At 43.1% G+C, this 26,629-nt stretch overlaps 1 protein-coding gene across 1 annotated transcript in view; it reads left to right on the forward strand.

Annotated features, from left to right (window-relative positions):
- The window catches only part of AP2M1 (adaptor related protein complex 2 subunit mu 1), a 52,992-nt gene extending 32,577 nt beyond the window's left edge, over window positions 1–20,415 (forward strand). The window contains exons 5-11 of the mRNA XM_068281305.1: window positions 7,538–7,673; window positions 7,769–7,910; window positions 8,053–8,172; window positions 12,062–12,197; window positions 15,534–15,631; window positions 17,949–18,060; window positions 19,328–20,415. Coding sequence (XP_068137406.1) covers window positions 7,538–7,673; window positions 7,769–7,910; window positions 8,053–8,172; window positions 12,062–12,197; window positions 15,534–15,631; window positions 17,949–18,060; window positions 19,328–19,462 — 879 coding nt within the window. The 3' untranslated portion in view covers window positions 19,463–20,415. The remainder of the gene's footprint in view (window positions 1–7,537; window positions 7,674–7,768; window positions 7,911–8,052; window positions 8,173–12,061; window positions 12,198–15,533; window positions 15,632–17,948; window positions 18,061–19,327) is intronic.
- Window positions 20,416–26,629: the final 6,214 nt, after the last annotated feature.

Below are 26,629 nucleotides of genomic sequence, written 5' to 3' on the forward strand. Positions count from 1 at the left end.
GATGTGCCCTCAAATAATTTTGTAAATATGCAAGAGGAGAGAGAATCCATGTACATTGGCTGGCAGTACTTGGGGTAGCTCTCAACAGAGGGTTTTCATTCCACTTGCATGTTGCAAGAGTATGTATATTGGCATTCTCATTACTGTATTTTGTGTGCAAAGTATTTTTTAATGTTTTATTATTTCACGATTCATAAAGTAGGTTTATATAGCCCACTGTTGGCTTTTGTGTGTGTGTGTGTGCAATACAAGCATGATTGAGAAAGTTCTCTCTTCTAAACATTGCCGAGATCTTTATGCAGTATTTAACTAGTTTGGTTATTGTCTAGCCATAATAGACTAACTGTAATAAAGTTAACTTTATGGATGGTGCTGACCTGAATATGTCTGCTGAAGGCTTTGGGGCCTGTCACTGCTTGCAAAAAATGACAAAAGGCCAGTTGTCACTATAAGGATAATGTTTTGTTATACAATGTAACTTGGAAAGAAAAGCATTGATATACAAAAAAGGTTAATCAGCCTTTTTATCCTTTGACTGACTTTACCTTTCTTATTCTTACAAAATGCTTATGAAGTACTGGTTGCTTATTATTGTGATGCTTTTTTGTTTTAAGGTTACTAACTGCATTCACCTACCTAATATTGCAGCCCATAACTCTAAACTGTACTTCTCCTTTTTATCCCTGTTTCCTGACCTGCTTGTCCGTTCTTCCCACGTTTGTTCCTGTGTTGCTTCTCCTCTGCTTCGTGTGGCTGGACATTTAGCATCAGGTAGGCGTGAATGGAATGAGGAATGCTGGAGCTTGCCTTGTGGGGGTCTTCTATTCCTTCTGCTCACTGGCTTTTTGAGTGTGCACAAGGCTTCTTTATTGGCATTGAGATAATTTGATTGCACATCTAAATTATTATATTTAGAGCTTTAAGGTTGCATCTGACTATACTGAAAATGTGTGTATTTTTGCCTTGGTCACCCCCTTTAAAAAGCAAAGGCGTTACCAAAGTGCTAAGTTTGCCAAGTGCCATACAGATTCCCAGTGTAACAACATAAAACAGTGCTGGAAATGTGGGCACTGCTATAGGCCGTAATGTGAATTGTGTGGCGGCGCTCAGACAGTAATTTGAGCACAGTCAAAAGACTGAGCCCAAATTGCTTTCAAAACTGTGTAATTCGTCCACCAACAGTATACCGAATGCGGTATTTTAAGGACTTGGTTATTGTTATCGAACAGCCCCTGATGAATTGAAGCCCAAGTCCTTAAAATACCGCATTCAGTGTTTTACACTTGTGTGTTTCACACATGTGGTAGATGCTCTGTAAGTTATCGAAGAGGTCCGTGCAGTGAGGGCATTACAATATAGGAAAGAGACGGCACTGACATCCCTATAAATGTGCATTTTATACATGTTGTGCTGCCTCTGCTCTTGCTGAATCTGTCTCATTAGTCTTAAAGTGAACCTTAAGTCAAATGGAAAAAATGAGATTTACTCACCTGGGGCTTCCCTCAGCCCCCAGCAGCCGATCGGTGCCCTCGCAGCTCCGCTCCGATGTCCCAGGACCCGCCGGCGAGCACTTCCGGTTTGGCCGTCACCGGCCGACAGGCATGGGAACGCGAGTGATTGTTCGCGTTCCCAGCCTGTATATCGCCCCCTATGCTGCTATTGCGACCTCCTGGCGGCAATAGCAGCATAGGGGGCGATATACAGGCTGGAAACGCGAACAATCACTCGCATTCCCATGCCTGTCGGCCGGTGACGGCCAAACCGGAAGTGCTCGCCGGCGGGTCCTGGGACATCGGAGCGGAGCTGCGAGGGCACCGATCGGCTGCTGGGGGCTGAGGGAAGCCCCAGGTGAGTAAATCTCATTTTTTCCATTTGACTTAAGGATCACTTTAAGTTTCTATTTACTTGCCACAGCTTAGATGACCTGCTGAGAAACCTTACACATTCCCTGCTTAGGTCATTTTGCCACGAGCTCCCACTTGCATCTCTGCATATTTAAACAGGCACTCAAGGGGTTACACTACCGAAGGGTGCCTGGAAAATAGCTTTTATTATTTTCTCTCTGCTAGCTGCCTGGGGGGGGGGGGGGTCTGTTCCACCAGAGAAGCCTGGCCAACCTATCAGCAGCACTTGCAGGGGACAGGGGAGGTTTCTATTAGCTGCCTGCTCCTGTCAAACACAGAGACATCCACACTGAAGGCATTCCAAGCTTGTTATCGACAGGGGAGAGCTGGAGATAATCACCACACGTTATCGAATGCTGTAACCTCGAATTGATATTTGCTGACATTTTACTGACGTGTTGAGGTAATCGCTGAACAAGTCGGTAATTTATCTCTCTGCTCGGGAATGTCAGCTTTTCATGCGGTAACTGCTTTGATGAATTAACATTTTACTAAAAGCTCCGTAAAGTCAGCTGTCTTCAGCATTACCGAATTCGGTAATGCTTGATGAATTGAAGCCATGGTTATCGAACAGCCCTTGATGAATTAAAGCCTATGTCTATCCCCTAAGTCCAACGGCAGCCCGGAGAGGCAATAGTAATTAACACCGCTAGGACTTTTGCAGGAGCAGGGTGAGACGTTTTTCCGGCCTGCGCTGTTTATGTATGCTCCCAGTGCCCCAGTTAGCTTAAACAAAACTTGTAAAAGATGAGTTTTGTTGCTCCTTTGCAAACCCTGGCATGGAGACTCTTGTTCTTTGTTTTATTTAGTCACTTGTATTTAACTCTGGACAAGCACTTTGCAGTAATTTAGCAGTATCTTCATTTCCTAGAGAACACAAACTGGGGCCCTAGGAACTTAGTATTTGTTCTCCATTGGTTAGAGCATGTAACTGCAGGTATAAAGCCAAAGCGTATCCATGTCCACCCCGATACAATTCAGCGTGGCTGTTGAAAATTATGTATACATCATGCTTCTGTTAGACTCCACTCTCTTCAAAGGATCGTAGCTGCTTTAGAATGTAAATGTTAGCATTTTGCAAACCTTAGTTAAAATTTGTTTCAAATATACTGTAATGTTCTGGAGCCATTAACCACTTAAGGACCGCCCCCAGCCGATGGGCGGCGGCAAAGTCCGGGCCCAAACGACCGCAATACGCCCATCGGCGGGGGCGGCTGCGGGAGTGGCTATGCGGCGATCGCGTCATTTGTGACGCGATCAGCCGCCGGGGACTGGCTCCGCCCACCGCTCGCTGTAACTTGCCGGCCGTTCGGAAGCGCCGGCGGGTTACTAGCTGCCCGATCGCCGCACGGAAAGTGTATAATAGGCTTTGTAATGTATACAAAGCCTATTATACTGGCTGCCTCCTGCCCTGGTGGTCCCAGTGTCCGAGGGACCACCAGGGCAGGCTGCAGCCACCCTAGTCTGCACCCAAGCACACTGATTCCCCCCCCCCCCTGCCCCCTGATCGCCCACAGCACCCCTCAGACCCCCCCCCTGCCCACCCCCCAGACCACTGTTTGCACCCAATCACCCCCCTAATCACCCATCAATCACTCCCTGTCACTATCTGTCAACGCTTTTTTTTTTTTTTAGGCCCTAATCTGCCCCCTACTCCCTCCTGATCACCCCCCCCCCCCCCCCTCAGATTCTCCCCAGACCCCCCCCCCCCCCCCGTGTACTGTATGCATCTATCCCCCCTAATCACCTGTCAATCACCCGTCAATCACCCCCTGTCACTGCCACCCATCAATCAGCCCCTAACCTGCCCCTTGCGGGCAATCTGATCACCCACCCACACCAATAGATCGCCCGCAGATCCGACATCAGATCACCTCCCAAATGCAGTTTACATCTCTTCTCTCCTCTAAACACCCACTAATTACCCATCAATCACCTATCAATCACCCCCTATCACCACCTGTCACTGTTACCCATCAGATTAGACCCTAATCTGCCCCTTGCGGGCACCCAATCACCCGCCCACACGCTCAGATTGCCCTCAGACCCCCCCTTATCAATTCGCCAGTGCAATATTTACATCTGTTATTCCCTGTAATAACCCACTGATCACCTGTCACTGCCACCCATCAATCACCCCCTGTCACTGCCACCCGTCAATCAGCCCCTAACCTGCCCCTTGCGGGCAATCTGATCACCCACCCACACCAATAGATCGCCCGCAGATCCGACATCAGATCACCTCCCAAATGCAGTGTTTACATCTCTTCTCTCCTCTAAACACCCACTAATCACCCCCTATCACCACCTGTCACTGTTACCCATCAGATTAGACCCTAATCTGCCCCTAGGGCACCCAATCACCCGCCCACACCTCAGAACGCCCTCAGACCCCAGCCCTGATCACCTCGCCAGTGCATTGCTTGCATCTATTTCCCCCCTCTAATCACACCTTGAGACACCCATCAATCACCTCCTGTCACCCCCTAGCACACCTACCCATCAGATCAGGCCCTAATTTGCCCCATGTGGGCTCCTGATCACTCGGCCAAACCCTCAGATCCCCCTCAGACCCCCTTCCAATCACCTCCCCAGTGCATTGATTGCATCTATTTTCCCCTCTAACCGCCCCCTGAGACACCCATCAATCACCTCCTGTCACCCCCCTAGCACTCCTATCCATCAGAACAGGCCCAATACATCCCGTCATCTAAGAGGCCACCCTGCTTATGACCGGTTCCACAAAATTTGCCCCCTCATAGACCACCTGTCATCAAAATTTGCAGATGCTTATACCCCTGAACAGTCATTTTGAGGCATTTGTTTTCTAGACTACTCCTCGCGGTTTAGGGCCCCTAAAATGCCAGGGCAGTATAGGAACCCCACAAGTGACCCCATTTTAGAAAGAAGACACCCCAAGGTATTCTGTTAGGTGTATGATGAGTTCATAGAAGATTTTATTTTTTGTCAAAAGTTAACGGAAATTGGATTTTTATTGTTTTTTTCACAAAGTGTCATTTTTCACTAACTTGTGACAAAAAATAAAATCTTCTACGAACTCACCATACCCCTAACGGAATACCTTGGGGTGTCTTCTTTCTAAAATGGGGTCACTTGTGGGGTTCCTATACTGCCCTGGCATTTTAGGGGCCCTAAACCGTGAGAAGTAGTCTAGAAAACAAATGCCTCAAAATGACCTGTGAATAGGACGTTGGGCCCCTTAGCGCACCTAGGCTGCAAAAAAGTGTCACACATGTGGTATCGCCGTACTCAGAAGAAGTAGTATAATGTGTTTTGGGGTGTATTTTTATACATACCCATGCTGGGTGGGAGAAATCTCTCTGTAAATGGACAATTGTGTGTAAAAAAAAAAAATCAAATGTCATTTACAGAGATATTTCTCCCACCCAGCATGGGTATGTGTAAAAATACACCCCAAAACACATTATAATACTTCTCCCGAGTACGGCGATACCACATGTGTGGCACTTTTTTGCACCCTAACTGCGCTAAGGGGCCCAAAGTCCAATGAGTACCTTTAGGATTTCACAGGTCATTTTGCGACATTTGGTTTCAAGACTACTCCTCACGGTTTAGGGCCCCTAAAATGCCAGGGCAGTATAGGAATCCCACAAATGACCCCATTTTAGAAAGAAGACACCCCAAGGTATTCCGTTAGGAGTACGGTGAGTTCATAGAAGATTTTATTTTTTGTCACAAGTTAGCGGAAAATGACACTTTGTGAAAAAAAAAATTAAAATCAATTTCTGCTAACTTGTGACAAAAAAAAAAATCTTCTATGCACTCACCATACTCCTAACGGAATACCTTGGGGTGTCTTCTTTCTAAAATGGGGTAATTTGTGGGGTTCCTATACTGTCCTGGCATTTTAGGGGCCCTAAACCGTGAGGAGTAGTCTTGAAACCAAATTTCTCAAAATGACCTGTGAAATCCTAAAGGTACTCATTGGACTTTGGGCCCCTTAGCGCAGTTAGGGTGCAAAAAAGTGCCACACATGTGGTATCGCCGTACTCAGGAGAAGTAGTATAATGTGTTTTGGGGTGTATTTTTCCACATACCCATGCTGAGTGGGAGAAATATCTCTATAAATAGACAATTGTGTGTAAAAAAAAAAAAATTAAAAAATTGTCATTTACGGAGATATTTCTCCCACCCAGCATGGGTATGTGTAAAAATACACCCCAAAACACATTATACTACTTCTCCTGAGTACGGCAATACCACATGTGTGGCAATTTTTTGAAGCCTAACTGCGCTAAGGGGCCCAAAGTCCAATGAGCATCTTTAGGCTTTACAGGGGTGCTTACAATTAGGCACCCCCCAAAATGCCAGGACAGTGAACACACCCCACAAATGACCCCATTTTGGAAAGTAGACACTTCAAGGTATTCAGAGAGGAGCATAGTGAGTCCGTGGCAGATTTCATTTTTTTTTGTCGCAAGTTAGAAGAAATGGAAACTTTTTTTTTTTTTCTTTTTTGTCAGAAAGTGTCATTTTCCGCTAACTTGTGACAAAAAATAAAATCTTCTATGAACGCACCATGCCTCTCACTGAATACTTTGGGATGTCTTTCCAAAATGGGGTCATTTGGGGGGTATTTGTACATTCCTGGAATTTTAGCCCCTCATGAAACCTGACAGGTGCGCAGAAAAGTCAGAGATGCTTGAAAATGGGAAAATTCACTTTTGGCACCATAGTTTGTAAACGCTATAACTTTTACCCAATCCAATAAATATACACTGAATGGTTTTTTTTTATCAAAGACATGTAGCAGAATAACTTTCGCGCTCAAATGTATAGGAAATTTTACTTTATTTGAAAAATGTCAGCACAGAAAGTTAAAAAAAATCATTTTTTTGCCAAAATTCATGTCTTTTTTGCTGAATATAATAAAAAGTAAAAAACGCAGGAGCAATCAAATAGCACCAAAAGAAAGCTGTATTAGTGACAAGAAAAGGAGGTAAAATTCATTTAGGTGGTAGGTTGTATGAGCGAGCAATAAACCGTGAAAGCTGCAGTGGTCTGAATGGAGAAAAAGGCTCTGGTCCTTAAGGGGCGAAAAGACTGTGGTCCTGAAGTGGTTAAAGTGTACCAGAGCTGGTATACATAAAATGTTTTATACATACCTGGGGCTTCCTCCAGCCCCATACGCACGTATCGCTCCTATGCCACCGTCTTCAGCCTTCCTGCAGCTCCGATACCAAGTCCCCGCACTTCCGTTCGGAGCCAGTCTGACGTAACAAAGAGGGCGCGCTTCTCCTGCGCAGACTGGAGCCGACTGACAGAAGTGTGGGGACTCTGTATCGGAGCTGCGGGAAGGCTGAGGTTGCCGGCATGGGTGCGATCCATGCGTATGAGGCTGGAGGAAGCCCCAGGTATGTGTAAAACATGTATACCAACTCTGGTTTCCTTTTAGTTAATCAGTTATGCAAATGTAGACTGCATAAATGCAGTATGTTCTGTGCCATTTTCTAAAGCTTGGGTAAAACAATGCATGATTTATTTATTTTTTTAGACCTGCTGTTGACATGTACAGCTGTGACCATGACACCCAATTACATTATTCTGCTTGCCGATCCTTATGCATTTATGCATCCTCTTTCCTTTCTCAGACCAAGGAAGAGCAGTCACAGATCACCAGCCAGGTGACGGGTCAGATTGGCTGGAGACGGGAAGGGATCAAATATCGTCGGAATGAACTGTTCCTGGATGTACTGGAAAGTGTTAACCTGCTGATGTCACCCCAAGGTGGGTGTAGTGAAAGTTTTTAACTAGTTGCCCACAAGAGTCCATCCTCCTATCCCTAACCTACATAAATTCGGTATGCTCTGTTTTTTTCCTAGGGCAAGTTCTTAGTGCTCATGTGTCTGGCCGAGTGGTAATGAAAAGCTATTTGAGTGGCATGCCAGAGTGCAAATTTGGAATGAATGACAAAATCGTAATTGAGAAGCAGGGCAAAGGAACTGCTGATGAGACTGGCAAAACGTGAGTAAACAGACCATGATGTGGATATCTGTTCAGTTTACATCTTAGGTACTGCATAGATTTCCGGCAGTGGGCTATGAAATGGAGTTATGTCTTAGATGTTAATGTAATATTCCTAATGTTCTGTAATTCTTTTTTACAGAGGGAAGCAATCAATTGCAATTGATGACTGTACATTCCATCAATGTGTGCGCCTTAGTAAGTTTGATTCTGAGCGTAGCATCAGTTTTATACCCCCAGATGGAGAATTTGAACTCATGCGGTAAGTTTTATTATTTGTGTGTGTGTGTCTTCTTAACCACATGACTACCCGCAGTCTCTGCTCCCTTAAACACCAGAGACCGTTGGTACCAGAAACGGCGAAATACAGATGGATCGGCGCACGTATCCGCCGGGAACCTCAGGCCACCCACTCTGCCATCACTGACGGCAGAGTCCTATGAGCCGGTCAGGAGCCGCTTTCATTGGCTTCTGACCCTGTCTATCAACGCAAGCCAATGGGAGTTGCTTACATTGATAGACAGGGTCAGGAGCCAATGAAATTGGTTCGTGACCTGCTCACAGCGCGAATAAGCTGCAGCTGGGAGAAGGTGAGGCGAGCAGTGAGTTGAAATCTACACCCTGGCAGCCATGTCGTCATCAAAACAGGGTGTAGATTTCAACTAACTACCTCTTCAAGTAGTGAAAGTTGTCTATCCCTTAACTTATTTTTTTTTTTTGCTTGCCAATTATTGCTTCATATTGTGTGCATGTCCCAACAGTATGGTTGAGTAAAGCGTTTGATCCCAGATCTATGATTACACATGAATGCCTTAACCTCTTGAGGACTTCAGGGCTAAACCCCCCTAGTGACCAGGCCATTTTTAGTAAAATTGGCCACTGCAGCTTTAAGGCCAAGCTGCAGGGCCGCACAACATAGCACACAAGTGATTTCCCCCCCCCCCCCCCACACACACACACACTTTTTTTTCCCCACCAACAGGGCTCTCTGTTGGTGGGGTCTGATCGCTCCCCCCATGTTTAATTTTTTTTTTTTTATAGTGTTGCCTTTAAAAAACAAACAAACCCTGTTTCTTTAAATACCCTCCCCCCTAGCCAATCATAGCGATCAGCTCATGTAGGCTTCACCCTATGAGAGCCGATCGCTCTCTTGTCCCCCAGGGGGACAGCCGTGTGTCACCGGCTGTCCCCAGTGCAGCGCTGCTGCTGATCGCAGCGCTGCACCATGCAAATAGATGCCGATCACGCCGTCTAACAGTCCCGCTCGGAGACTGAATGTGGGGCGGAGCTCTGCCCCCCTAAGCAGGAGATGCGATCTCCTGCAAAACAGAGCCCCAGGACTTTACACCAATCGGCGTTAGGCGGTCCTGGGGCTGCCGCCACGCCCATCGGCTTGATGCGGTCAGCAAGAGGTTAATAATTCAGCCACTAGGCCTTGTCGCCAACCAGTATTCAAATAAAACTTGTGCTCTTGGCCATGAAGCAGTTAATATCACATGGTTCACTGCCCTGACTACATTTGCTGTTGACTACTTCAATTAACTTCATTATGGCAGGAGCAATGGATGTTTTTTTGGAAGTTCTTTGCATCTTAGCAAGTTGTATGGTGTGGCACATGAAAGCCCAGCTATGTTCCGCAATGGTGAGTATACAGATGCTAGCTGATCCCTATGTGCCTCTTACTCTATCCGTGCTGTGTGTACTCTCTGGCTTATTTGAAGCCTGTGTCGCTTGTTTTTGCAGCCATATAAGAGAATTAACTATACGGCACAGATTTCAGTTAAGCCATGGAGGGGCACGCAGCAGAAGGGAGTAAGAGGTGCTCAGGGACCAGCTGCACGATGTCTACCTGTATACTGTCGCTTGTGGCAGGCAGCCGGGCCAGTCTTCTGTGCACCACCCTGTATTTAAAATTTAGGGTACTTATAGGTAGCCAATATAGGCTGATTCAGCTGCAGCAAGTTATTTGCTTAACATATTTGTTAAGATCCAATGGAATGTATTTTGGTCAAGTGTCTGGTTATTGTGGGTCTGTGGCAGGCAGTATCACCTGGCAGTAAGAAACTCTATTCCCTATTCTTCACCACTTTTTGGGCCAAAGTTTGTCACATGAAATTGAGCCAGGTGTAGTTGCTTGCTGGCTATCTGTTTGCAGACAATAATGTCTTCCACCAACCCTGTATACTTGCTGCAAGCCTTGAGTACTGCGCACCCACCACCTGGTTTTATATTCAAGCCAGTAAATGTGAGTATATTTCTCAGCTATTATATGCATTGTTCTAAACACTAGTGATCAAAGCGTTACACAGTAGATTTATTCTTAAAGTAAATCCGAGGTGAAAATAAACGCATGAGAAAAACTATTGTATCAATCCTCCTCCTCCTAAAAATTACCTTTTTTTTTTTTTTTTTTTTTTTTTTTTTTTTTTTACTGTTGTCTCTACTCAGTGACACCTTCATTGATGTATGCCAGAGCTAAAATCTATGAATGCACCCTTTTTATCTCTTCCCTGCTCCAGGAAGCCATTTACTGTAATGGTAAAAAGTGTTTTATGGCTGTAATTATCATTGAGAGTTATTCTATAGTCTGACCCAGCCCCGACCTGGACAGAAACTGTCACTTGCATTCCTGATTAACTGTTTCAGGCAGAGAAAGAAAAAAAGAAACCCAGCCTAAGTGTGCACTGTACATACACGGCTATCATGTCACATGTCACCTCTGTTGTCCTTTAATAAATCCAAAATGTATATATTTCACACCACAATATTTCACAAGTTTGTTGCTGTATAACTAGTACTACTGTCACAAAAGAACTAAAAAAAACTGGGTGCACCACCGTTTAAATATTTATTGGACTTTGTCATGTGTACACGTGGGAGCTGTATAGATATACAGTAGTAAAAACTAACCACTTAGAATGAAGTACAAGTGCTCAGCCAGTGATCAGATACAAAACTTTGTCAAGAACACAAAATTACCCCGACACTACCCTGAACCTGTGAGACAAGTCTACGCTTCTCCTAAAGCATGCATTGGTAGCGTTGCTGTCCCTGGTCATCCATCCCTTAGGCCTCGGTCACATTGCGTTCCGGTTGCGTTTGTGCTGGACTTTTTTTACGCTTTTTTTTTTTTTTTTTTTTTTTTTTTTTACCCTTCCTGACGAATTCGGTGAGTTGGGCGGTTTTGCAAATGCTTTCTCGATCTCGTTTTTCCACTTTTCGACGTCTGGAAGTGAACTCTGATCCGCAAACTAATACAATGTATTCTATACAAGAACGCAATTGCTGCGCAAAACTTTTTGTGAGCGTTTTGCGTTTTCCTATACCTTCCATTGTAGCAAAATTGGCCCGAAAATGGTCCATGCAGCGCTTCCCTGAGCGGAAAGCGGACGGATCGCCCCTATCTGAACTAGCGCATAGGATAGCATAGTGTAAGCGCTTTTAGGGTGGTTTTACAAAATCACAGGTGCTTGAAAACAATCCCAAAAGCGCCTCCAGTGTGAATGAGCCTTTAAGGATACTTAGTTGGAGCTATCAGATCCCCCACCTCTATCTGTACCATGTGGTCAGGCACGTACTTTGCATGAATTCTGTTTGGGGACAGCAATGCTGCCCAGTGCATGCTCCAGGAGGAGCAGAGAAATGTCACATGGGTTCCCAAAGATTTCTGCATTTACTGGCTGTTCATTGACCACAGGAGAGTAACTGGAAGAGATGTAGAGCACTTTCTGCCCGGTTTTGCTTTCTGCATGGGTATCTTGGCTGAGGTTGCCAGATACAATTGACACTCTATCTGCCCTGCATTATTCACTTGTCTACCATTGCCAGCTGCAGTATGTGGCTGGTCTGTGTGGTTCTGGGCTAGTTCTAGGGTGTCTTGATAAATCGCTGCAGCGCTTCTGTGCAGTTTGACACTTAGTTTTGTATCTTTGATCACTGGTTGAGCACTTGCACTTCGAAGTGATTACTGTCAGAAAAGAGAAGCTTGTTTGGTTGTGTATTTTTTTTTCTTGCTTCTGTACGTCTTCATGTTTATTTTTGTTGTTGTTGTGTTTTTTTTTTTTTTTTAAAGAAAATGTAATGCAGTAAGTGTGGAGTTTGCAGCATAAAAAGCACAGGAGGTGTTTAATTACTCAATTTTTACTTTGTAGATACCGAACTACAAAGGATATAATCCTTCCGTTTCGTGTTATCCCCCTTGTGCGTGAGGTGGGTCGTACCAAGCTGGAGGTTAAGGTTGTCATAAAATCCAACTTTAAGCCATCTCTGCTGGCTCAGAAAATTGAGGTGAGAAGTTTGTTTGAATATAACTGGAGCTGAGATAATGAAAGGATGTCAGCAACACTGGCAATATAGTTTGCTAGGGTCCAAAAATTATATCAACAAGGAGAGAGCCCATGTAGGCAGGATATATAGAGATATAATATAATCAAAAATCACATATTATATGACAACTATGAAAGTTCAGTGAGAATTAAAAACCATTAAAACAGACCACAAGTCCTAAAATACTCTGCTGCGATCAATCATGTCCATTTTAAAGATAATATATCTGTAAAGAATGCAGTATAATATATTAAATATATTAGATATGTATCACGATCACACCGAGAATATTTGACACTGTAATATGTATATATACCTTTGTATACATATACACTGCTGCATGTATACCTGATGGTACCAGATATAAAAAATGCAATGTCCGTTCAAAAGCGTGGTGACGCCCATGGAACTAGTGGGACTGTCTTGAGGGGATCCCAGCCTTCCTCTGCTGTGCTGCCATACGTTCACACCGTTCTGGGCTAAGTATCTCCTTTCTTAACCACTTCACCACTGAGGGGTTTTACCCCCTGAGCACCAGAGCAATTTTCACCTTTCAGCGCTCCTTCCATTCATTCGTCTATAACTTTATCATTACTTATCGCAATGAAATGAACTATATCTTGTTTTTTCCGCCACCAATTAGGCTTTCTTTAGGTGGGACATTATGCCAAGAATTATTTTTTTCTAAATGTGTTTTAATGGGAAAATAGGAAAAATGTGGGGAAAAAAATAATTATTTTTCAGTTTTCGGCCATTATAGTTTTTAAATAATGCATGCTACTGTAATTAAAACCCATGAAACGTATTTGCCCTTTTTTCCCGGTTATAAAACCATTTAAATTATGTCCCTATCACAATGTTTGGCGCCAATATTTGGAAATAAATGTGCATTTTTTTCATTTTTGCGTCCATCCCTAATTACAAGCCCATAGTTTATAAAGTAACAGTGTTATACCCTCTTGACATAAATATTTAAAAAGTTCAGTCCCTAAGGTAACTATTTATGTATTTTTTTTATTGTAAATTTTTTAAATTTTTAATTACAAAAAAAATGGGGAGTGTGGGAGGTAATGAGTTAATTTTATGTGTAAAAGTCATTTATTTGTATGTGAAAAATGTGTAGGGTGTAGTTTACTATTTGGCCACAAGATGGCCACAGTAACTTTTTGTTTTAATGCGACCTCCAAGCTTCCTTCCGGAAGCTTGGAGGAAGTATAAGGAGGCTGGACACATGAGTTTTTTCTCACAATGATCGCGCTGCCCATAGGAGAGCAGCTGATCATTGCGGGGCTTAGATCAACGAACGGGAATGGATTTTCCCGTTCATTGATCTCTGGGCGGGCGGCGGCGTGTTTACTAGCGGCGGGCGGCGTGTTTACGAGCGGGAGCGCGGGCAGCGTCGGGAACGCGGAAAGTACGTGTTTCTCCGTCCCTGGTTGTTAAAGGATGGAAAAAGGGGCGGAGAAATACGTACGCGCGGGGGTAAAGTGGTTAAAGAGGAAATTCAGCCTAAACAAACATACTGTCATTAAGTTACATTAGTTATGTTAATTAAAATAGATAGGTAATATAACCTCTTGCCCACCCTGTTTTAAAAGAACAGGCAAATGTTTGATTTAATGAGGGCAGCCATCTTTTTTTTGGTTGAAAGAAGGTGACAAGGAGCATAAAACAGTTTCAACTGTGCTGATCACCCCTCCCAGTTGCTAGGCAACGTGAATAACAGGAAATCCACCTTGTTTTGCACAGCATCAGGGAAAAAAAGCCCAGGCAATTTTCATTGATGGGTGGAGCTTAGCTAAAAATGCAGCTAAAAATGATGCTTTGGTAAGAAAAACTGTTCTGATGCTGTGAAACTGTTAAACACCAAGCCTTTTCAATTCCGCTGAGTAGATTTGTAGTGCGGAGGTTCACTTTAAGCACACTTTCATGCTTCTTATGCACTTTACCTACATAGGCTGGTCCTGGTTGGTTGGTTGCAGTTCATATTTATTCACAATTTTCATTGCACTAGCACTTTGCATTGCATTTTTGATATTTGGTTACATGTATTGTATATATTTTTGAGCCACTATGTAAGCACCTTTGTACTATTACTGAACCTATGTTCAACCACCTGTGGGCTCTTTACAGATGCCCATCAGGTTGGGATATATGCATGAGTGTATATGTATATACAGGCATATATACATATTAGTGTCAAATACTCTTGGTGTGATCTTGATACATATCTAATATTATACTGCATTCTTTATACATATTATCTTTAAACGAGCATGATTAATTGCAGCAGAGTATTTTAGGACTTGTGGTCTGTTTTAATTGTTTTTAATTCTCATTGAACTTTCATAGGTGTCATTACATATATGTAATTTTTTTTTTTTTTTTTATGAAATGCGATCTATGCTTTCATCAGTTTTTGTTTTTGACTTTGTCAGGCTATGTTGCATCACATATTTTATTACATAATTTGTTTCCTTGTATTTTATTGGAAAACCTTGTAGTAAATTGTTTCAAAAAGTATGTCTGGTGGGTGAGGATCTCTAATACAAACAAGTACGGACCACTAATGCACGCTTTTACTATTTTTTTTATTTTATTTTTTTAACCATAGAAGTACAGCAAGGTACAAATACAGCTTACCAAATATTTTAAAACCAATCCCCAAAAATAGCATTTGAATGTTCAGTATGTATGATTGGTGCAGGGCACTGCCCCTAACCCCTGAGAAGTGGTCCTTGTGGTCCACATCACACCTATGATGCTTTCCTTAATCCCATCTGGTAATAAGTAACTGGGCTTCTGTTATCCTTTTTGCACTACTTAATTATGTATAGGGTTAGATTGGATAGGTTAGATTTGTGCAACTACTTGGTGATTGATATATGTTGTTGGCTGCACTTTTTTTTGGGGGGGGGGGGGCGGCATAGGCATATTCGAAACATGGATATTGCACAGTAGGCTCTTCTGCATTTTTCTGGGCATACACGGGTCGACGAAGGCTTATCAATCGAGCTGCTGATGGCTCGATTGATAATATCCGACGTGTCCGATCACCGCGGGGATAGATTCCGCGCTCGATACCCGCGGCTGGACAATAGCGGCGAATCGAGTGGGAGACAAGAAGCGCCGGCGGGAAGGAGCAGGAATCGATCCGGGTAGACGAGTGGGGACGCGGTGGGAGTCGATCCGGCGGCTAATCGGCTGCCGGATCGACGCGTGTATGCCCAGCATTACTCTGCTACACTTCTCTGCTAGTGTATTTTGTTCTCACTATTCTCTTTTGAATTATTTTAGGTTCGGATCCCTACACCACTTAACACAAGTGGAGTGCAAGTCATTTGTATGAAGGGAAAAGCAAAGTACAAGGCCAGTGAAAATGCCATTGTTTGGAAGTAAGTCTCATTGCCCTCGAATTTACACTGTAAACTGTCAATTTACTGACAGGGTTATCTGGCCCTTGGCATCCAGGAGAAAGGTGCTATATTTTTCTTATTCTTTTTGTTTCCATTTAAACCTGTTAAGTGAAAGTGAGATTTGGCTTTAGTCCAGTTCTGTTAGCCGCGTTTTTCCACATCTGTCTTGTTTTCTCTCTAGCTTATAAGCATCTTGAACCCAGCTGTAGTTAAAAAACAGCTTGGTTATAAAATGCTTTGTATGGATCAGTTGGTGATACTACAAATTTTAAGCTTATACGTAGAGGGTCCCTAAAATGTACACACCCTTCAACAGCTATTATATAGGCCCTTTTTAAAATGCCCAATACTTAACTGCTTCCGGATTGCGTTGGTTGAAATTTGTCCTGCAGGTGGCTGCGCGGCTCTGACAGGAAGTAGATTTCAACTTCTCCGCCACACACTACCGCCGATTGCGATGCTTTCTCCCCTCCGCAGTTCATTCACCCTGCCGTCTGACAGCAGAGCTGTGTGAGCCGGTCAGAAGCCAATTTAATTGGCTCCTGACCACATGACCACTGTAAGCCAATCCCATTGACAGGGTCCGGAGCCAAAAAGCAGTTCCTGACAGAGCTTCTGCTGTCATAGCGATGGCAGAAGGGAGGGGCCTGCAGCGATGGGAGAGTGACAGGTATGTGCGGCGATTTGTTGGTAAATGCAGTCTCTGGTCCTTGAGGTGCCAGAGACTGCTGGTACGCAGGGGGTTAAATCTCAGGAATGTGGAGTAAAGAGATTTCTGTTAGTGGGCTCTGATCGCTACCCACAATGTTTTTTTTTTTTTGTTTGTTTGTTTGTTTTTTGTGTATATTCAATTTTCACTTTTTTTTTTTTTTTCCGGTCCCCCGCCAGCCAATCACAGCATTCGACTGTCATATGCATCAGCATATGAGAGCCGATCTCTTTTGTACCTCCTTAGGGGACAGCCGAGCGACACGGCTAATAGACGGCGCGGCTGGGAGACTGATGACGGAGTGGAGCTCCATCATTCAAGCGGAGATGCGCGCGATCTCCTGCAAAAGCCTGGACCCAGGACTTGACGCCAATAGGCGTTACACGGTCCTGAGGCTGTCGGGAGGGGGTTAATGCAGTAGTTTTCTTGACAAATTCAAAAGTGAATGCTAATGGTGACCTATGTGTACTTTTTTGGAACAACATATTTGTATACAAAGTGTCCAATTAGGTGACCACTTAAAATCCTCTGAATTTGAATCCACTTAAGGCCTCGTTTCCATCTATGCGCTTCTGTCCGCTTTTCATCAACATGTATCAATCTGTAACATTGCTGTGCTGATAAAAAGCGGACAGAAGTGCATAGATGGAAACAAGGCCTAAGTCTTCGTTCACCCTCTCAGATCTTTCATAATTTGTAAAGTAGAATGGGGGTATGTGCCACTACTTATAACTTCCATTTCTAATGCAGACATTGTAGAGACATTTGTATTGGAGATGACTTGTAACCCAAGGATCCCTCCAACATGCATTGTGCTAGCAGTAGTCTCACTGTGCAACTCTCCTTATTCTTAGTCTCTGCTGTATTGGCAGTACTGGCCACAGTGTTAATCTCTCATCAGCGAGAGGTCAGGTGATCACAGCGAGAGACTGGCTGCTGCCATCTCTCCCTTTTTCCTAATTAAAATAGTCCATGAGCTGCTGCTAATTCTGAAGCGAAGCAAATGTTATGGTAGGCTTATGCAAATATACTGTATGCCGTTTGACAATAGACCTATAAAATACATCAACTGCTGCATTTGACTGGCCCATTTTTGAGCTGCATACGTTTGCTTCTCATTGTCCATCACTTCTTCTCTCTGACTACTTCATGTATGGCGAATAGGATGGCGAGGGGTATAGCCAACTTTCTCTCAAATAAAATTATTCTCAAAAATAAATAATTACAGGACTCGAGTTAGATGGAACTCTGCAGAGGTTGCTGTGAGAAAACCCCTCTGTCAAGAATCTAGGTGTAAGGTAACTCCTCTCCCGGCCGGCTGATTACTGGCTAAGAGCATTGTACTTGCTCACCCCACAGGATGTCACTCGCGGAATGCTCCCCCCATCAGTTTTGTTTTGCAGCTGAATGAAGCAGGTTTTACATCTGTCATGCCTGCTGTTAAGAATTGAAGCATTCCGCCCTTAAATTGAAATTACAATGAAACTCCATGAAGCTCCACTTATCATTCGTACTACATACAAATGTTTCATAAGATTTTCAGTTCAGGATTTAATTTGAGACCTTTGTTTTGAATCCTTTCTGCAGGATAAAACGCATGGCTGGAATGAAGGAGTCTCAGATAAGTGCTGAGATTGAACTTTTGCCAACCAATGACAAGAAGAAGTGGGCCCGCCCTCCTATTTCCATGAACTTTGAGGTAGGTAAAGGGGATTTCAAATAGTTTTGTGCATAGAAATGTTTTGTGCTGGTCAGCGTCTGTGTGTGAGAGAGATATTCAGTGATGGGTTTATCTGAACCTAACAGTCTGAAGCGAACCAAAGGAGAGTCTAACTTGTGGCTTCTACCAGCCCCCTACAGCTGCCCTGTACATGCGCAGTCTCTGAACGGTCCTCCAGTTCCTCGCAGCGCCCCAATTTCATTTGGATGCACGGTCCCAGTCTGTGCATCCTCCTGATCGCACTCCTGTGGATGGGAACGCAGTTTCTGGGAAATCTCTACTGCATACACAGAACACTCCCTGCAACATGAGTGTTATCAAGGACGTGCGCTGCTGTGCAGTGGCTGCTGAGTCGCCTAGCCGAAAGAGGGGCACTGCGGGGGACTGTAGGGTTGCTCAGTGACTGCGGATGCAGGGGGCTTGCAGAAGCCCTAGGTAAGTTAAACTCGTTTTAATTTTGATTTAGATTCTCTTTGAAATGTGGCCGTTGACAATATTTTCAATAGATAAGACATTAGATTTGATATAAACATTGCATCCAATGAAAATCTATTGAAGATGTGGCATTTTCGATCAAAATTTAGTTAAAATATAGATCTGAGTTGCCTGTTATGGCGATCGATCCAGAGCATGCTGAAAGCATTGAGTACACTTGAGGCTCTGCAAAGCTATAAGAACGATATTAAATGCATCATCTTAAGACTGTAGTGAGAGGTAAATGGAGGCTGCCATATTTACTTCCTTTTAAGCAGTGCTAGTTGCCTGGCTGTCCTGCTGATCTTCTGCCTCTATTACTTTTAGCCATAGACTCTGAACAAGCATGCAGCAGATCAGGTGTTTCTGACATTCACAGATCAGACAAGATTAACTGCATGCTTGTTTCTGGTGTTTTTCAGACACTACTGCAGCTAAATAGATCAGCAGGGCTGCCAGGCAACTGATATCATTTAAAAGGAAATAAGGCAGCCCCTCCATATTCTTCTCACTACAGTTGTCCTTTAATTTGTCCAGATTCTTAAAACAAAAATCAATCTATCTTGACCCAAACACCCTCCAACATGGATCACATGATCAAATCCAATCACATGCCTTTCTGTAATGTTTCCTCTAAGAGTATAGATGTAAGAAAGACTCCGTCCGCTTTACTAGCAAGACAGGTTTAGCTTTGATTCAAAGCTGTCTGCATGTGTGTTTCATTTGAAAATGATTTAAATTATTTTTTAGTAAAATTTTTTGTCTTCCCTAGGTCCCCTTTGCTCCGTCCGGACTGAAAGTTCGATACCTGAAAGTGTTTGAACCTAAGCTGAACTACAGCGATCATGATGTGATAAAATGGGTGCGCTACATTGGCCGCAGTGGCATCTATGAAACCCGCTGTTAATGCATTGATACTTGGAGAGGAGGGAGCAGCTTCCATTACTAAACCTGCCCCGGTCGCACTACACTCAGATGGGGGTATCAGGGAATCCAAGTCAAAGAGGCACAAGGCATTTCTCTGTTCTGTGGGTGGATTGTGCTCCTTTCCTTTCTTTCTTCTTTCGCCCAACCATTACCGCCGTTAGGCTCCAAAATCTTATTTGGTGAGGAGGCTCTGTACACTGATTCAGCATTGGAAATGTTACCAGTTGTGGGGATCTCGTACTGATGTGTGATCTCTTCCACCACCTTGCTGCTTTGTGGGTTTTAAATATCCTCTACATGCAGCTTCTCCTGTCCTTGTGTTGCAGTTATCATCTGTGAATATTGCTGGCAGGTATAATTTCTGAATGGTGTAGTGTTTCCTACACACTTCCATCTCATCCCTCTTACAGTAGATAGCGGCGTCATGTTTACAGTGTCCTCAAGTATTTCTGTTTGTCATTGGAGTTCATAACGCTGTCACAAGCCAGTATAAGAGGGAGATGATGCTATAGAGGCCTGGCATTGGGCTGTGGAATGGGCAAATGCATCCTTGTCTTTTTATCTGGAGGATTGATCTGTATGAAGTTATTGGGGGGGGGGGGGTTGTTTGCAGCAGGTTTTATGACCAAACGAAGAGTGTTTGTTGCAGCTGTTATGCCACTTAACTTGTATCTCTTGTCAGTGAGGCAGAGCAGGTCAAACATAAAAGCACCACACGTAGTGTTCATCCACACTGAGTGCACAGAATGGGGACTTGCTGCCGGAGAGCAGTCAGATATAGAAGCAGCTTGGATGGGATCCCACACCTCCCGCTAACATGACTTGCGTGGCTCCGTGACTTCTCTCTTGTCCCTGTGCTCCTTGTGCTGTGATTTGCTCTGTTTTCTTTGTGATTGTCGAAGTATAAACCCATTAAACGGCGTAGAAAATAAATCCTGTCTACATTTTTTTGTTTTTCTTATTGTATGGTGTATGTACATTACTTTCAATGTTGAAGAGGTACAACAATCCTCCAGCTGCTTGGTCTGACTGGAATTGTAAGTGAAGGAACTGACTTGAGCCAGCTTTATGGCCTTGTCACATGGGCAGGTAACGTGTCAATATCTGCAATAAGTCTATGGAGGGAAAAGTCTCTAGCTGGCACATTTGTAGCAATGAAAACCAGTTAATGGGCATCATCTGTTAGAGGAAAAATGTTACAGTGCAGCGTTCCTACGATTGAGAAAAATTTTAAAAGTTGAAATACTTGAATACGCATACATATAAGATGTACATTGCACTAGTAAATGCAATAGGAATTACTTTTCCCTATTTCACTTTTACAGTAGGTAGAAAAAATTTGACACATCTGACAGGATTTAGACTAGTCAATCTACTTGTAGGGGAGTCTCAGAGCTTTCTTTTCAAATGTACTTACTGAATGGCAGTGGCTGGCCGGCATCTTTCTGTAGATCCTTTCTAAGAAGGGCTTTTTTTTTTTTTTTTTTTTTTTTTTTTTTTTTTTTTTTTGCAGAATAAAGGAGACACTGATAATCCCTGAGGAGATGTAGTCAAACTGTCAGATTATGGTTGCCTACTGTAAGTGACAGCAACATAGGAAAATCAATTATAGTGCATATTTCTGGTAGCTTTCTTTATTTTTATATATGTGTGCACACAGTTTCACAGTGGTGGTCCTTTAAAGCGGACCCAAACCAAACATTTTTTTTGATTCAAAATATTTAGTTGCACCACTCTGACACACAGAAAGATAAACACTCCTTCTTCAAGCCTATGAGCATTTCAGTGCATGCTTTTCACCCTTCTCTTTTCATAACTAGGGTTATACAGGTGGCAGCCATTAGTAATGCCTTCTTTGCCGGACACCTTCTACTCCACCAGTCTGCCGGATTCTGTCCCGGCAATATGAAAGGAAGGGAGGGGTTCCTCCAATAAATGTAAAATATTTTATATTTGTCATCATGCAGCTGAAAAAGGCTGCTATTTATTATTATAATTTAGAAAATAGATTTTATTTCTGAAATCTTGTATTTTTAACTTGGGTCCACTTTAAGATGCTACCATCACTTCAGCATTGTTGCCTGTGTGCTGTAGCTCTATGCTGGCCACACGCAACAAACTTTGGACAGCCTTTCCTAACATCTTTGAATATTTTTCAGCAGGGCCGGATTTACCATTAGGCACTGTAGGCACGTTCCTAAAGGCACCTGATGATGGAGGGGTGGCTCACTCTCCTCCCCTAGCGCATTCCTCCTGCCCCGTGCGGTGTGTGAATGAGTTTAGTCACCTGGCTTTTGGCATTCCACTGACAAGCATCTCCCTTTAGTCGAGGCACTACTAGCTACTTAATATTGAGGGCACCTCTGGCTACCTAATGCTCAGGGACACCTGTAGCTACCCATGGTGGGTAAGGGAAAAGTGACAGCTGGGTCAGCCAGCACACTTGCAGTGAGGTGTGGTGGGGGTTTGTGGGTTCCTGGAGGGTGAAGTTTAGGGTGCCAGGACATCTGTGCCTATAGGCTCCTGTGATGTAAATCAAGGCCTGTTTATCAGTTATACTCGTACTAAAAATTATGTTCAGTCCAGGAAAACTTATGCTGTACAGCTGTGGTAACTCTAAAACCAGATAGAAACACATACAGGTGAAACTTCAAAAATTTGAATATCGTAATAGGTTCATTTATTTAAGTAATTTTAACTTAAAAGGTGAAACTAATATTCGAAATAGACTTGTTGCATGCAAAGCAAGATATTTCAAGCCTTTGTTATCATTTTGATGATTATGGCTTACATCTTATGAGAACCACAAAACCTCAGACCATTAGAATATTGTGAAAAATGTTAAATATTCTAGGCTCAAATCGTCAGACTCTAATACGCTGATGCATCCAAAACATATGCACACTTTCATACAGTTTCACCTTTTAAGTTGAATTACTTAAATGAACTTTTGCACAATATTCTAATTTTTTTGAGTTTCACCTGTAGTCATTTGACCAATGAATTATGACGTTTATTGGATTTACAGAAAGTGTGCAATAACTGTTACAATTAGGCAGGTGCATACATTTGGGCACCACAAAAAAGGAAATGAAATCAATATTTAGTAGATCCTCCTTTTGAAGAAATTACAGCCTCTAAACCAGGCATGGGAAACTTGGCCCTCCAGCTGTTGAACTACAAGTCCCACAATGCATTACAGGAGTCTGACAGCCACAGTTCCTTAACAGCTGGAGAGCCAAGTTTGCCCATGCCTGCTCTAAACGCTTCCTGTAGGTTCCAATGAGATTCTGGATTCTGGTTGAATGTATTTTGGACCATTCCTCTTTACAAAACATTTCTAGTTCATTCAGGTTTGATGGCTTCTGAGCATGGACAGCGCTCTTTAACTCACACCACAGATTTTCAATTATATTCAGGTCTGGGGACTGAGATGACAATTCCAGAATGTTGTACTTGTTACTCTGCATGAATGCCTTAGGGGATTTTGAGCAGTGTTTAGGGTCGTTGTCTTGTTGGAAGATAAAGCCCCGACACAGCTTCAGCTTTGACACTGATTCCTGGACATTGGTCTCCAGAATCTGCTGATACTGAGTGGAATACATGCGTCCCTCAACTTTGACAAGATTCCCAGTCCCTGCACTGGCCACACAGCCCCACAGCATGATGGAACCACCCCCATATTTTACTGTAGGTAGCAGGTGTTTTTTTTTTTTTTTGAATGCTGTGTTCTTTTTCCTCCATACATAACGCCCTTCTGTCCAAATAACTCAATTTTAGTTTCATCAGTCCACAGCACCTTATTCCAAAATGAAGCTGGCTTGTCCAAATTTGCTTTAGCATACCTCAAGCGGCTCTATTTGTGCTGCAGGCAGAGAAAAGGCTTCCTTTGCATCACGCATACAGCATCTCCTTGTGTAAAGTGTGCCGAATGGTTGAACTATACACAATGACTCCATCTGCAGCAAGATGATGTTGTAGGTCTTTGGTGCTGGTTTGTGGGTTTACTGTTCTCACAATTTGTCGCTTCTGTCTATCCGAGATTTTTCTTGGTCTGCCACTTCAAGCCTTAACTTGAACTGAACTGTGGACAACGTCTCAGCCAACACACTACCGTTCTTAAAGCAATACCTAATAACAAATATTATTCTTGGCTCAGAGCGGTCTGGCTAAAAAAAGAGTAGATGTACAAAAAAACGCAGAACCCATCTGCAAGCCAAAGCATTCAATGAGTCATGTATATAGAAAAATAAGAAAACATTTATTATTTCCATTAAAACTCCCTCTACGGGATATATAGATTAGCATACATATACAACTCCAAATAACACATTAAAAAAGAGTAAAACGGTCTGTAAGCCCACTTAACATGCCATAAGAATGGCCACCTGGATGTAATAAAGTCCCCTTAGTGCAGAAAGAAACCACATCATTGCCTGTACAGGTATCAATAGTGTTGTATCACATAGATGGCATAGCTTGACATTAGTGGCTGGTTATGATGCAATTATCAAAAGCATGTCAGTTCACTCAAAAGCATGTAGTGACTTCTAACAATCCTATTGGCAATGGTGGGGGCTTTACGAAAGATGACTTTAGGTTGTTCTGGTACACATTGTCGAATTTTGGCATCATCGGTTAACAAGTGCCAATGTTTATTAAGAATCTTGCGGAATTGCTCCTGCTGTTTGTTATAAGTTATAATAATGGGGACTGTATCCATGAGTCAGTCCTCCTCCGATACCCCAAAAGGGCATCATGATAAGATTTAAGGGCCCTGTTGTAGGCCTGATCAATATTGGACCTAGAATAGCCCCTGGTCCTGAATCTATGTTTTAATTCAATGGCCTCTTTTTTAAAAGTCTCTAAAGTGGAACAATTTCGCCTTGCTCTCAAAAATTGTCCTGTCGGGATGCTCCTGATGAGATGTTGGGGATGAAAGCTATCTGCATGTAGAACAGCATTAGATGTGGGTTTCCTAAACAGTCTAGTGCTCAGACTACCACCCTCTGCCACCTCTATATTGAGGTCTAGGAAGGATAGGGATTTGGCACTGTACTCACAGGTCAATTTAAGATTTAATGAGTTGTGATTGAGCTGATCAATAAACTCCAATAAAGATTCATCTCCTGTCCACAAAAGCAGGATGTCGTCAATGTATCTGTGCCACGCTTCCACGTGGCACAGGTACTCAACCAAATCATTATCGGAAAAAAGGTCTGCCTCCCACGCCCCCAGGTACAGGTTCGCATACAATGGGGCACAGGTGGTCCCCATTGCTGTTCCCTGCACCTGGAGGTAGTGGGAGGTCCCGAATACAAAATGGTTGTGGGTCAAAAGAAATTCTAACATCTCTAATAAAAAAACAGAATGGTCAATTTCAGTACATGGTAGTGTATCCAAGTATTTTGCCACCGCCCGGATTCCTCCGGCGTGGGGTATACTAGAATATAGAATATTTTGCTTCATGAACATTTACATGGATGTTGCGATTGGACATCTGCAGTTGTTCACAGCTGATATCTGACTATAACGGGCAGCGGAATTTATACTGGTCTGCATCAGAATCCGTTCATACTTGGATCAAATGCAATGTATATACCACCACAGGCTCTTGAGTGAACTGACATGCTTTTGATAATTGCATCATAACCAGCCACTAATGTCAAGCTATGCTGTCCATGTGATACAACACTATTGATACCTGTACAGGCAATGATGTGGTTTCTTTCTGCACTAAGGGGACTTTATTACATCCAGTTGGCCATTCTTATGGCATGTTGAGTGGGCTTACAGACCATTGTTTTTTGTTTGTTTTTTAATGTGTTATTTGGAGTTGTATATGTATGCTAATCTATATATCCCGTAGAGGGAGTTTTAATGGAAATAATAAATGTTTTCTTATTTTTCTATATACTTGACTCATTGAGTGCTTTGGCTTGCAGATGGGTTCTGCGGTTTTCTTGTACTTAACTTGAACTGAGCCTGTGGTCTTCCATTTCCTCAATATGTTCCTAACAGTGAAAATTTGAGTTCCAATAATTCGTTCTAAAGGTTTTGGAATTACTGTGCCCAAATTTATGCACCTGCCTAACTTTATTTAAACCATTATTGCAAACTTTCTGTAAATCCAATAAACTTCATTTCACTTCTCAAATATCACTGTGTGTGTCTCCTATATTATATATTTAACTGACATTCTTTATGGTAACAACCAACGATTTATACAGGAAAATCATGACTATTAACAAGGTGGCCCAAACTTTCGCATCCCACTGTACCTCTGGCTTCAGGTTCCTTTTTTAAAGTGTACCTGAGACTTTGAAACAAAAATGTATGCTTAGGGCTGCCGTCAGCCCCCTTTAGGGCCCATTCACACTAGGGCGATTAGTGGGTGATTCCCACTAATCGGCGAGGTGCTAGCATAATTGTATCCATATGGCAGTGATCTCGCTGTCGCCATTGCCACCGATCGTGGGTTGTATCGTGATGGCAATCGCAAAACATGTTGCCTGCAGCATTTTCTCGTGATTCTAGAGCGATTGAGATACAGTGCTTAAAGCGCTGGAACAATCATCGGGAATCGCGAGTGTAAGGTAATTTTTACCGCAGTAAAATCACCCATGCAAAAGGTTTTGCCACTTTCAAGTGTGAATGGGCCCCAAGTCCGAACCCTCACTGTCCTGGTCCTGTCAGTCTGCTTTCAGCCCCAGGAAAAGCCACCAACTGAGCCCTACTGCACATGCTCAGAGTCCCAGGTACACATAATGGTACCCATACATGGTACAATTCTTTCCTTTTTCGATTGGATTATTTTATTCGATTATTCCGTTAGATCAATTATAAAGATTTTTACCAACATTTCCGATCGTATTTTTATTGAAAAAACAGGATAACTTAGGAACTAGGTCCTGTGGCTGGGAGCATTCGCTGCAAGTGCTACTGGCCATGGGAGTGTGATCGGGGGCACGAGTGGCTGGAGCCATTCATGTGAACAGTCCTATCCGACCATTAATGTCTGCTCGACGTAAAACAAAATTACCATTGGGCAGTATGTTGGGAGACCAAGCTTTGCCAGATGCAATCAGTGATACACAAGTAGCGTGTTAGAAGCCACATGGTAAGCTCAAAATCTGTAGCCTTTTTG

The sequence above is a fragment of the Hyperolius riggenbachi genome, chromosome 4, assembly GCF_040937935.1.
Source record: "Hyperolius riggenbachi isolate aHypRig1 chromosome 4, aHypRig1.pri, whole genome shotgun sequence".
Taxonomy (NCBI): Eukaryota; Metazoa; Chordata; class Amphibia; order Anura; family Hyperoliidae; genus Hyperolius; species Hyperolius riggenbachi.